The 13,570-nt window shown below is 33.0% G+C and overlaps 1 protein-coding gene across 11 annotated transcripts in view; it reads left to right on the forward strand.

The window, feature by feature from the left end:
- Nucleotides 1-13,570, forward strand: part of PHF20L1 (PHD finger protein 20 like 1) — a 76,433-nt gene that overhangs the window by 21,722 nt on the left and 41,141 nt on the right. For 6 of the 11 annotated variants that reach the window (XM_074353109.1, XM_074353104.1, XM_074353100.1 and 3 more), the window contains exons 5-9: nucleotides 302-390; nucleotides 637-714; nucleotides 4,949-5,162; nucleotides 5,737-5,865; nucleotides 11,260-11,342. In XM_074353109.1, coding sequence (XP_074209210.1) covers nucleotides 302-390; nucleotides 637-714; nucleotides 4,949-5,162; nucleotides 5,737-5,865; nucleotides 11,260-11,342 — 593 coding nt within the window. The remainder of the gene's footprint in view (nucleotides 1-301; nucleotides 391-636; nucleotides 715-4,948; nucleotides 5,163-5,736; nucleotides 5,866-11,259; nucleotides 11,343-13,570) is intronic. The other 5 variants (XM_074353102.1, XM_074353103.1, XM_074353107.1 and 2 more) reach the window with 3 other exon arrangements.

A 13,570-nucleotide genomic window follows, 5' to 3' on the forward strand; every position in this document is an offset into this window, starting at 1 on the left:
TAAATGTCTATTTAAATTGTTAGAAAGTAAAATTTAAAATCCTCCAATAAAAATCAGGATTATATACAACTAACTTAACAAGATTTAATGTGTGTACTTTTTAAGGGAAATCAGTTTTTTTTTTACAGGGAAGGAGACAATAAACTCAATAAACTTGATAGGGTCTTCAGCAGGGGTATATGTGTGCAGTTACTGCAGTCATGGGGTGTTTATTTCTGTCAGGGTATTACTTGTTCAATGTCAAGTGTTGCTGTAAGATTGAATTATATTTTCTAATGGTACTGACTCGCTCCTATTTCAGGAACGTTCACAGTTCAGTTTTATGATGGAGTAATTCGTTGTTTAAAAAGAATGCACATTAAAGCCATGCCTGAGGATGCTAAGGGGCAGGTAAGAGTGTTCAGCATTCCTAGCTGCTCCAAGGGATGTCTTCTTGAATGGTGACTGATCAATATATATATATGTGTGTATATATATATATATTTTTTTAAGTGAAATAATTGTAGGATTATGTGCTGATAGCCCCAAATAGCAGCAAGAAAAAGCAGCTTAGAATGTAAAATAAATTATACACTTGATTTGTGCTTCTTTGGCTTTAGACCTGCTGAAGTTACAGGTCGCTAGTTTCTGTTCCAGGTGAAATCCCAGCATCCACTAAGCTGGTGTTGTCCTATCGACCCAGCTGGAGCGTGTAACCAGTCTATGGGAAGGGAGGTGAGTGCCTTTTTTTAATTCTGTTTTGTTTCTCCTGGTATATAGTATCATTTAGAAAGTTAATTTTTAATATAAAATTTTATACTGAGTTTCTTACCTTCTTCTTTTCTTCTGTAAGTCATGGTCATTAATCTTCTTTCAAAAGGCGCTTACCTGACACTCTGTAGGCTGCTGCAGGTAGGGCTTTCTGAGCTATATGATGTAAGCAGTGGATTGCATTCTTTGTCACTGCTCAAAGCAAGAATGAATGGTAAGCATTTGAAGGAGAATCTGGGATGAAGTTAAAACCATGATTCCATTGGTTGAGTATGTTTCCTGAAATGCTGGAAAGAAAAGGTGCCAGTAAAAAGAATATTTTCTTTTATGTTCTGCTGTTATTTGGGATTTTCAGCACCTGGACCTACAATTAATTTTAAGAAATTGAAAGTGATCTATAAAAATGTCTATTATGGAAATGTGCTACATATTTTTTGCAATCTGTGCAGTGAAAAATGTCATCCTGAACTGTGTTGAAGTCATGTGGTCAGTTCTAGTCAAGTGTGTACATCTAGAATGTAGACTACCACAGTTAAAAAAAATATTTTTGATATCTTCTGAAAAGTATGAGCATTTTAAATGACCAGGTTTTCAAAAATTTAGTTTTGAAGTGATCAGTTTGAGCAGAGGTTTTTTTTTTTTTTCCCCCAATTACTTTGGAAATGCAATTTAGAATGGAAATACTTTAGATCAGAAAATGCTTTGTGTCTTCCTACTTGTATATATAAATAAAATGTTCTTTTAAGTATTCAGTGGTGTGATTTCTTGGTTACCACATAGAAAGATTGATTTAAACATTGGGAACTTTACCTGTTTAATTAAAATTCTCAACTTTTTTTTGCTTTAAAACTGTTATTTTGTTATTCTGGTTATTCAGATGTTTATGAGATGGGACTAACCTTAAAACTTAATTGTTTTCCAAAGTGACGTTGAGCCAGTTTGGTTTGTGGTAAATAAACAAGTTGTAAAAATTAGTTTATTAGACGTATTGGATGTTTATTTTTAATAAGTATTCTAGTCAGACCGTGTTGTATGTTAACATTAAAAACAATGTCAAAATACAAACTACGAAAAGAAAAGTATGTGACGGTATAGTTCCTTTAATTTACATTTCCTTCCATAATTGTTAATTACAAGCACATTAGAAACATTTTAGAATTGTTTTTTATAAAATACTCTCATTTTATGAATGTCTTTTTTCCCAACAAGTTTTTGGCTTGTTTTCACGTAGGACGCGTACTACAATCAGGTTTTGTTTCGGTGGTTCTCAGAGACGCTGGCTTTCCATACTGTCTTCTAAATTTTGAGTACTTTGAGAATTCCTTTATGAAGATATACAGTAAAATTTCTTTTACTAAACCAGCAAAAGATGAGGAGTCAAGTAATGGCACTATGGAAATGCTCTTTAAATTTCCTGTAGTTTTTTTCTTACCTATTCTTTTTCTTCTTGAGCATATGCTGATACAAAAAAGTTTACAGTGTAACTCACTGGTGTTAAAGATTGGCTCATAAGGTGTTTTACTATTTTCAAAACATTTTTTGTGTACATTGTTTTATTGGATTCTCATAGCAAATCCCTTGACAGAGGTACAGCTGCTATTTCTGTTTCACAGTTGAGGAATTCAGAATTTAGAGAATTGAGTGACTTAGCTAAAGTCTCACTCAACCGTAGTATGCAGAGTGACTCTGAACTCAGATCTGATTTCAAACAGGGCTCATTATAGGTGCAGTAGTCTGTTATCTACAGGGAACTTTGAAACATATCTTTAGTTCTCATTCATGGAAGGATCACACCGGTTAATTTTGATAGTGAATCTTTCCGGTGGAAAAATGAAAGAGCAAAACAATGGGTGAACTCTCTAATCATGCAGCTGCAGTGGTGCCCAGGATTAAGAAGTCGTATGATCAGGAACTGTTTTGTCTGATTTCACTTCTAAAGGGTGCAGCATGAATCTCTTTCTTCTAGTTTCTCTTTGTTGGAGATAGAAGACAACTGGGTCTGGAATTTACCCCTGGCATCTTTTAGCATTTCTCTTAACAACTTAAGATTTTCCTCAATGTGGAATCCAGAATTACATGCCCTGCTCTTAGTAAGACTGCAAACATGATTTCTGCTGAATTTAGCAGTTTCCTTTGCTTGTCTGGTTGTACTTACTCTTACTCTTCTTTCTACTTTGTTGATGGCTCTATGTCTTTTTTCAGCGGTGTTGCTTTCTTCCTCCTACTTAAATGTTAGTCTCAAGGCTCAATTTAGCTATAATATTTGAAGCCACCCAGATTATTCCTTGACCTTAAACTCCTCTTTCCCATTAGTATATACTTTGATTGCCATGCCTTTGTTAATGGCTTTCCTTTTGCTTGGAGTGCCTATTGCTTTTCCTTTGCCGTTTTCCCTAGCAGATTCCTACTTCAGGGTTCAACTCATCTGTCATTTGCCCTGAAGTGTTCCGTTAGTCTTTCTCATCAGTCTAAATTTTGTTGTTCTCCCATAATATTGTGTTTATTCTGTACTGTCTCTCCTCTCACATTGTCTCATAGTTAGGAGCAAAGATGTGATCATTCCAGGCCAGTGGGTTCCTGGGGTTTTCAGCTAGCATCTTTTATCAGCTGTTGCCTCATGAATGAGTAGCATGTTTTCTGGCATATGTAATGGGGTATTCAATAGAAAGTTGGTGAATGAATGTGCTAGGTGCAGTCACATGATGTTTTCAGCTTGTTTCAGTCATGGGGGAGAGAGAGACACAGATTTTGTTTGTTTTCTTTTAATAGCTTATTGTCTTACCTTGTATTTTCAAGACACAGCAGCCATCAACTCGAATTGCTTAATGACCTATGTTAATATAACTTGTGAATTAAGTGCATTTGATGTTGTGAAATTGTTTTTAGTTTCTTGGACAAAGAATTTAATGTATACACAATTTGGTTGAATCTGAATCAGTGGCCTGATAGCTTAGTGGCCTCAGTGGAAGATTAACTCTAGAGATACTATAAATATTAGTTCTAAAAAAATCTTTTGATTGTGAAAATCTAAGTGTTAATACCACTTCTTTACATCTTTCCATAATTTTTACAATAAGCATTTTTAGTTAAAAATAAGACAGTAAAAATTATTTAACCACAAACTAAAAAAATTAACACAGAAAGTATAAATATTTGTACTTCAGAAGAATGGTAGCTAACACAGACCCAGGAAGTTGTAGAGGGAGGGAAATTAAATTGGAGCCTTACAGTGTGTACTTTACCTTGGCCAAGTCAAGTAGCCTTTTCTTTTACTGATAATACTAAGCTGTTGTGATAAATTGGTATCTATACTTTAAAAGCTTTAAAGAATAATGAAATCATATTTTGATTTCTATGAAGTTGACCTTACTTTGAGTGGTATCTTCTTCCTAATAAAGAAAAGTAATTTGCTCAATGGAAATACAGTTGTCCATCATTATCTGCAGGGGGTTGGTTCTAGGACCCTCACGGATACCAAAATCTGTAGATGCTCAAGTCCTTTATATAAAATAGCATAGTATTGCGCATAACCTCTGCACATCCTCCCAAATCATTTTGAGATTACTTGCAAACCTAATACAATGTAAATACTATGTAAATAGTTGTAAATATAGTGTAAATGCTGTGTAAATAGTTGTCAGAGCATGGGAAATTCAAGTTTTGCTTTTTGGAACTTCTTGGAATTTTTCCCCCCAAATATTTTTGATCCACACTTGGTTGAAATATTCCCAAATATTTTTGGTCCACAGTTGGTTGGCAGAACCCAAGGATAGGGAGGGCCAGATTCTTTTAATCTTTCCACAATTACAGCATAAGCGTTTTTCTCTTACTGCTTTTATGATCTGTTGCATTACAGAAAAGAAACATAATTCAGCATTTAAACCCTAAAATACTAAGGTAGAATGTCTTTTAGTATTACACATTTGTCATAGGTTTTCTCTTACTTTAGATTTTACTCTATCAAAGAAATATTTGTTGTTTTCCTATTTTATGTAAGGTTATACAACCAATTAGATTATTGAATTTGATAATCTACCATGTTGATGATTTACTTTGTAAATACAGTTAATTTAATTTTTATATTTGTGTGCATGTGAGTGAAAGTAGCTTTGAAAATGTGATACGTTTTTATTCATTAGTGTAATTAAATTTTAATTAATTTTTAATGCTTCACATGTTTTGTGTTTTTCCTTTGGAGGATTGGATAGCTTTAGTCAAAGCAGCTGCTGCAGCTGCAGCCAAGAATAAAACAGGGAACAAACCTCGAACCAGCGCTAACAGCAATAAAGATAAAGAGAAAGATGAGAGAAAATGGTTTAAAGTACCTTCAAAAAAGGAAGAAACTTCAACCACTATAGCCACACCAGAAATTGAGAAGAAGGAAGATCTGCCCACATCTAGTGAAACATTTGGTACAAAATATGTTCTTACATTCATTCCTTATGGCAGTGGTAAACTTAGATAGTGAATAAGTCAAATCCTTTGGCTATCTGTAATTTGAACAGATACTTAAATTATGAGGCTTTTTTCCCCTAGTATAATACAGTGGTTAACTTTTTTAGCATTTTACAGATCTGAAGTTTCATGGTCTGATATGAGTACTTGATAATGGATGCCCTCCATATTCTTGAATAGAAATGAGTTGAATTTTTGATTTGTAACTTCTCGATAGTAGGTTTTGGGATTATGTTGTGTGTTTTTGTTTTATATTCTTTAACCATTTAAATGCTTCTGCATGTATTTTAATATATAATATGGAAAAAAGCAGTACGTCATTTCTTTCCTAAAGCATTACTGCTTAGTAGTTTTCTTATTTCTAATATATTGGTCTGGGGAGATTTGTGTTTTTTTAAAGTTCTATGTCAAGCTCTAGATTAAGAAAAATTAAGTGCAAAGCATTTTTACTACTTTTCTATTAAAAAAATTCATGTGTTTTAACTTTGGGTTCTAGATAAACTCTCATATATATATATATTCTATTAAAAGTAGGACTTCATGTAGAGAACGTTCCAAAGATGGTCTTTCCACAGCCAGAGAGCACATTATCAAACAAGAGGAAAAATAATCAAGGCAACTCATTTCAGGCAAAGAGAGCTCGACTTAACAAGATTACTGGTAAACTACAATGATTCTTTCTTGCGGGGAATGGAGGGTTTGATTTTTGAGTAGCTTGTTTTTGTTTTTTAATAAAGGAAAATGTATCTTTTGGTTTAGTATAGCTAAACTGATTAATAAGAAAGATAGTTGCTTTGTTTCTTCAAGATCATCATCTTTGAATACCTCGGCTTTTCCTGTTGTAAAATGTGAAGAGTATCACGTGTCTTCTACCTACCTCACAGGGATGTTGTGAGGGCCTGTAGGGTCAAATGTTACAAAATCCCATAGGTTTAAAATCACGTTGGTGGTAGGAGTAGTTTCTCTAAGAATTGAATTATCTGCTTTTGCCAACTTGTGACATAATATCTGAGGTTCTGCATCTTAAACATTCTTACTCTTGACCAGTCCCATTAAGGAGGGTACCATATATGGTTGGAAAGATGAATACCGAATTAAATTCATTTCCTGATTCTGTTAATTCCCAATGTAAAAGTAATTCTATAAGTTTCTAAAATTTCTATCCTTATCTTCAGGTTGGTCTCTAGAATCTGGGCTTATTTCTCTGTGACTTGTTGTAATTTAGGAAATAAAGTACTAGAATTATGAAAAACACTGGAAATTCTAGCCTGGTTAGTGTTCATAGAAGAAGCAGCCAGTCATACTAGGTCCCATCACTTCCAGGGCCTGTTCAGCCTAATGATTCTAGTCTAAAAAAATTGTGAATATATTGTATTATTCTCAGATATGTTAAAATGGGAGCTAAAGTACTTTTACTAATATTCAGTTATATGCTCTTATTTTAAGGACAAATGATTTTTCGTGCCTTTGTCCTAATAAAGCTATGCAAACCTTTGGTGACATTCTTTTAAATAATTTCAAAAAGCTTGATTTCATTGTCAGATCCAAGAAGAACTGTAAATTAAACATTTTGACCATTTTCTAAAGAGTGTAAGCTTGCTGAAAGGTGGTTCTGCAGCCGAGGGCTCTTTAGAACCAGTTTTATTGTAGTATTCATGTAAGTAGCTATGATTGGTGTCAGCAAGTGAGAATACTTAGTCTTGCCGTTTGTTCATATTATTTTTGTGCCTTTAAACTGATAAAGGAGATATTTGGCCTCAGGACAGGAAATATTTCAAATCAGTTTACCCATTTCCATTCCACCTTTTCCTTGGAAACTGTTAGCTTTGGAAAGAGCCAAAATGTTGTCCTAATGATTATTACTATGACAACTTGAGACTTCAGTTTTGCCGTAGAGTAATGGAACCCAGTGTTTCGTACTGTGAAATAGTACTTCTAATTCCTGTGATACCAAGATTGAAACAGCATTATTTGAGGGAACCAGGATCAAGGAAGATGGAAATGACACTGACACTGCAGCTGCCAGCTTACCGGCATCATGATCTTTCCTACAATCTGGATAATCTTGAGTTTAGTTTCAGTCAGTATACTCTTACTTGTGTGTTACTGAGAAGTTCAAGCTCAACATTTAAAGAAGTAAAGTAAGAAAACAGCTCAGTCCACAATGATGCAGTATCTCCGATGGCCTTGAAAAGACAGTAGTGGGGCAAAAAAACATTTTACCACGAACCTCAAGGCAGTTCTGATACTGGTTGCTTTAGTCACACTCTGTGCCTTCTGTGGAGGGACTTTGTCTTCACCTTCCTTTGGGGATCTCAAATCAGCAAGTAATAGTTTTGGCAGCAGTAGAAAACATAAGATTTTACAAATATGAAACCGTTATAGTTTTTTCCCTTTATTTACTCAGAAGGTTTAAATGTATGTTAATTTTTAATAGTTTATTTCTGCATCTGTTTTTTATTTCATGTTACAACTATCTCATGCAAAAATATAATAGATATTTTAAAATTGTCTTTGATGGTTGAAACTTGGGCTCACCTCTGTACAGTAAATTTTGTTTGTAGACCATAAAAAGAGATGAGTGCTAATGTAAAATAGCAGTTTTGTTACGGAATTATGGTGTATTTTAAATTTATCAAGCTTATACGTGTCTTTTTGTCCCTTTACTACTGAGAGGAAGAGGCTGGTATCATGGCAGCATCTCAGCCTGCTTTGATGTATTTGTCCCCACACCATTTTATTTATCTTTTAAATAGTTTTAACAAGAAATAAGTGGACCAACCACTGGATACATTTAATTGATGTATTTATTCATTCTCTTTCTGTTCCCTTTTCCACATATACACTCTATGGAGATTCTAAACCTGACTTCCAAATAAGGAATGGTATAGGATGGCTTTTTTCAAGTTTTTCAAATAAGTAGACATGAAATTATTATTGCATAGTACATACGTGTTCTTCTAGAATCTTATTTTTCATTATGTCATATACCTTACTGGTAGTTATATACTTCACACATACTGATTTAGAACAAACAGTTTTACAGAGAGAATCAAGAGTTCCCATACTTTGGGACAAAGTTCCTAGCAAACTGCAAGCAGACTGAGTAGATTTTAAAATACAGGTTGTCAGAGAGTAAAAGAAACATCAGCGGTTGGTACATTGTTTGTAGTGGTTCTAGGAGTGCCTGGATGTTTAGCCAATTTAGATGTTAGTACAGCTTAAGGAATTTAAAACCTAATTAAAAAAAAAACCCAGAGGGTTAAATTGGCCAGTAAAATGTTATTGATAATAATATCAAAGAATATTTGGCGCTTGATCTCAGCAGGGATGTTGTGCTTTGGAATCTCTGGGTGAAAAGTAGACCATGAATTTAACCTCTTTGCTGTCTTTCCTCCCCATTGCCATTCCAAGATGCTCTGGCTTCTATTCTGTTTATTCCTATTGGCAGCAGGAGACCAGCTGTATATTTTATAGCTGAAGGAGACTATTGGGAAGTTATCACTGTGGCTGGGACTCATGAAAATTTTATATTCTACTTCCACCTGATACTTAAATAATTTCTTGAAACTGCATAATACATTCTGTTAAGATGTTTACTCTATAGATAATATTCTTTGGAGGAGGACTTATTAGTAATATATTTATAATTCATACATACTTGCACGTAACTAAAATTAATTTTATTTGTATTTATTTCCTTGCAATTAATTCCACTTATTTTTGAAGGATATTGCATTTCTCCCCAGAATGTTAGCAGACCAAGATAACAGATTTTCGACTGCTTCTTAAGGCAGCAGTAGTCAGAGTCATCTCCTCAAGGGCATATAAAATTTTTTTGTCCCTTTTTTGTTTTATTTGGTAACTCTTTTGTAAGTTGGTGTTGTATATAAAGTATGGAAAGCTTTTTATTGAACATGTTTGAGGCTTTTGAGTTCACTAGCTACCAAGTATTGTATTTTCTAATCTAATTTTAAGTAGTTTTTATTAAATGCCCCATTACTTTAATAAGAACATTATAATGCTTTATTTTTCTTTCACAGACCATTAAGTGGGAATCACTTTTAATTAATTGGGTCTACAATATCTTAATTTAAATTCATGTAGTATGGATGAATTATTTTTTTTTAAAACTTTTGTTACTTTATTTTTATTTTTGTAGTTTGTGATCTACTCCATCTATTGATGAGATTTAAAAGTATTTCTACAGCTTATGTGAAAGGAAACAAAACAATGTAAGACATTTAGTAGATTGAATAGCGAATGTTTGTCCTATTTGAATGCCCCTTAGAAATAGGGACTCTACTCAGTTCCCTGCAAAAGAAGAACCTGACTTCCTAATTATTTTCAGTAGTTTTGATTTTCAGAAGTATTAGCTACAGAAGGAAAACCTAGTGAATGCAGTCTTAAATGTTAAAGGAATAGTTCATGCTACATCTTTTTTAGTCATCTGAAAATATGTTCAGAAGTTATTTTAGTAAGGATTGAATTTATGATTTATAAACTATTTTTGTAAAATTACTTATACATTGGGTCTTCCCCGCCCCCCCCCCCCCCCCCCATTTAAACCTACACTTGATACTGTGTGGGACTTGGACAGTGTGGTTTATCTCAGACTGCACCAAATGGCAGTTTTAATGGCAGTCATTGAGGTATCATAATCATGTTTTATGCTCAGCCTTTTCTATTTTAAACTACAATTCTCAGCGGTAGATTATTCAACTTTATTATTAGTAAAGGAAAAGTGTTTTTTGCCCGATTTAACAGTTGGCTCTAGTACTATTTAAGAATACAATTGTAATATTTGTATTTCTACTTAGATTCTGTAACATCTTTGAGATAATTACCTGAAAAGGTCTAGATATTGTCACAGGGGTAACTCGAAGTTATGTGGCATCTGGGGGCACCTTTTTTCTATTAAATATGCTGTAGATAACTTCCATAATATAGGTGGTATAATTGCTGAAGTGAGCTTACTATTATGTTGTTGATCATTAAACGTGCTTCCTTTGAAGCCAGGGTTTTGTATGGCCAACTTTGAAATGACACAAAAATGATATTTGGTGACCTTTTATGTGCACGGTGGCCATAAACAGAAACAGATGTGAACAAGGGTTATAAGTTTGGCACCATTGAAGGTACCTATCTGGCGCTTAGCAAAGAATCTTGACTAAGTAAATGCCTTTAATTTCTAAATTAAAGCAGTTTTAATGTCTTGTAAAGCTAATTAAATATATTCCAGATAAAATATTGTCTTCTAAAATTGAATATTAGTGGTGTACATTGGAGGAAACTGGAACTTCCAGTTTACATCATTGTTTACAGCAATTGTTTGCATCAGTTGTTTACATCAGTTGTAGATTTATATCGATTTACTACTTAGTAATAATAGATTTACATCGATTGTTTACATCAGTTGTAGAATGAGGCTATAATATTAAGAGCAAATGTTGTAGGAAGGACCTATACTCTTTATTCTATTAACATAAAAGGCATCTATCTGTGTTTTCACCACTTTTGTAAGAAGATAAGCTACCACTGGGTATAGAGATACACCTGTAAAGCTTAGGCTAAAGGATCCAAGTGAAATAAAAAATTGGGAGTAAGTCTTTAGCTAATAATACAACAACAAAAATTTTATATTCTAGTATTTGGAAGAATTTATTATATCTTAATTCTATATTTTATTTCAGTTGTATAGACAAAGCCTATATTATGAGTGTTAAAAAATCTAAACCTTAGATTTTTGGACGTTAAGCTGTAGAAATTTATATTTGTACAGAATAAATGTGTATGAGTGTGATTTTTTTAAAAGGATATTTTTAGTTAATTTTTTAATTTTAAAAACGAATTATATGAGCAGCTTTCAAGTTCTAATTTAGCCCACAGAGTCATTTTTCAGGGTGTTTGTATTATTAACAAGTAAACTTCTGAGAGTATTTACTTCCTATGACAAAGCAAAGAGGATTTCAACTGCTTACATTTTTGAGAAGTTAATTAGGGTGAAAGTCACTATTTTTTCTAATAAGCAATTTCTGTACAATTTTTCTCAAGGTTTGTTGGCATCCAAAGCTGTTGGGGTTGATGGTGCTGAAAAAAAGGAAGACTACAATGAAACGGCTCCAATGCTGGAGCAGGTATGAAATGGTAGCATTTGATTTTTTTCAAGGTTCTCAACTGGAATGATCACGGAGCTATAGTATCCACATAATTGAAATTGCCCTTTTGATCAGATATGGGAAATAGGAAGCTAATTAATTGATGATATATTTTTAACTCTGCCTTCTCCAAGGTATACAGATAAACTACAGACTTCATTACTGTTTGTTTTCAATAGACTGGCATTAAAGCCTTTGTCTCCAACATTTGAAGACCTGGAGACAGGCATCCCAGGGTATAGGCTTCCAGCTGGATCACCTTTAACTAGCTTACAAAAAGACCCTTACACAAATACTTTTCATTTGTGAGTTAAAACAGGGTTTTTTGACATCTAATAAAGCTTCTTTTGTAAGAAGTTTCTTTTATATTGTAACAATTGGTGTTGTTAGACTGACTGTGTTTTATGAATTGATCAATGAGCCATACATTTTTGCTAGGATGTATATTTTAATAACTACAAAAAAAAAATTTAAAAAAACTATTAAGGGTCTGTCTTTAAACCACCTAATAGAGGAATTTAAAAATGAAGGTTGCAGTTGCTAGATTTTGCCTTGGCTACCTTCAGATTCCCACAATAACCTGTACATAATGGACTGTGCATGCTTTTCATTCTCTAAGGGCTTAACTTCTTGGGCGCTGTAAGACTATAAGAACACAGTAATAGCCATAACTGGATTTCTTTGGTTCTCCTGTTTTAAAATCTGAGCCTTAATGTAGTTTTAATATATCCTTTTTGTATTATTTTAATTTTCTTTATTAGTAGCCTAATCAGGAATACTTTAAAATGAGTATCTTTTGCTCTTCTCTATATGCATTTTAAAAAATAGTCCAAATTTAATTGATATTGTATTGAGTTTTTCAGGGTTAGTTTAGGCCTGATTTGATAACAGTGCATTGTTTTAGTGCCTCCATTAATGTTGTATTAAATCAATGGTCTTTTAAATTTAATGATATGTCAGCAAATCATACCTTCTGATTTTCTGTGGTCATCAAACGGTTAAGTCTTTGCCGTTATTGTTGAGTATATCAACCAAATTTTAAGTGACTTTTTTTTACTGTGTATTACTATATTCAACGTCCCAAATATAACAATATTTTGTATTTTCACCACTGTTTATGGTATTCTCAGAATGCAGTAAATCAGGGACTTGGGTAATAAAATGTTTCTGGAAAATTCATTACAATGTCAATCTTTCATTATGCACAATCCTGCTGAAATGAATGTGATTGTGAAAATTACTTATTATATGTGGAAGTTAGTGTAGAGGGCAGTGCCCATTTCCGAGAGACGTAGAGAAAACAACATTCTGAAACTGAGCTTAAAAAAAAGGAAAGAAAAATTGACTAACTCGGCTGTTCTTATTTACATAATTATAGAATTTTTAAGAGTCCTTGCCAGTTTTGTAACAAAGAGACCAATAATCATTAATGAAAACTTTTGTAAATTATTTTAGATTTTTAAGGAACATAATGCTATTCCCTCATTTTTTGTCATTCAGGTTGATTTCAATGGGAAATGTTTTGTAACCAAACTTAATTTTTATACTGAGTGTTTGCCCTGCTTCAGAGTTAAAAAGCCGAGTTATAAAATTCTTAATTACATCTCAGTTGGTATCAACAATAGACTTGAAGGAGAGGTATTGATTGTCACTAACCTCTGTTGTCCTAATGAGTAAAATATTGCTACTCATGACATAGATTTATAACAGGCCTAAGGCCAAAACTTACTGTGCTAAGGGATTTATTTATTTACATTAAAAAAAAATTCAAACTCTGTGGTCTTGAACCCCAGTTCTCAGATGATTAATTATAGGTTATTTAATTGTATTAGGGAATTGTCATGTTATATTTACTTTTGGATAAACCCTGCATTCGATGCATAATTCAGTAAGTTTAGAAAAATGTTAATTTGTCCTTGTTTAGAAGTTAAGCACCTTATCAAGATATTAATTTAAGTTTTAAAATCTTGTTTTATAACTTTGTAACTCGAGAGTAATGGATGCTGTAGTGATGTCTCTCACATATGTGAAGATGAACAATAAAATTGTTTATTTACAAGTAATGGCTCTAATTACTTTTCTGGCAACACCTTTTATGATAAGCTTAGGAATCCTTTCCGTTTATGGAGTCCCTTTTTCAAATGATTAATCTGCACTTATACACATATGTAACGAGTAAATTCAAGAATAGAAATGATGACAACTGA

This window comes from Camelus bactrianus, chromosome 25 (genome assembly GCF_048773025.1).
Source record: "Camelus bactrianus isolate YW-2024 breed Bactrian camel chromosome 25, ASM4877302v1, whole genome shotgun sequence".
In the NCBI taxonomy this organism is placed as follows: Eukaryota; Metazoa; Chordata; class Mammalia; order Artiodactyla; family Camelidae; genus Camelus; species Camelus bactrianus.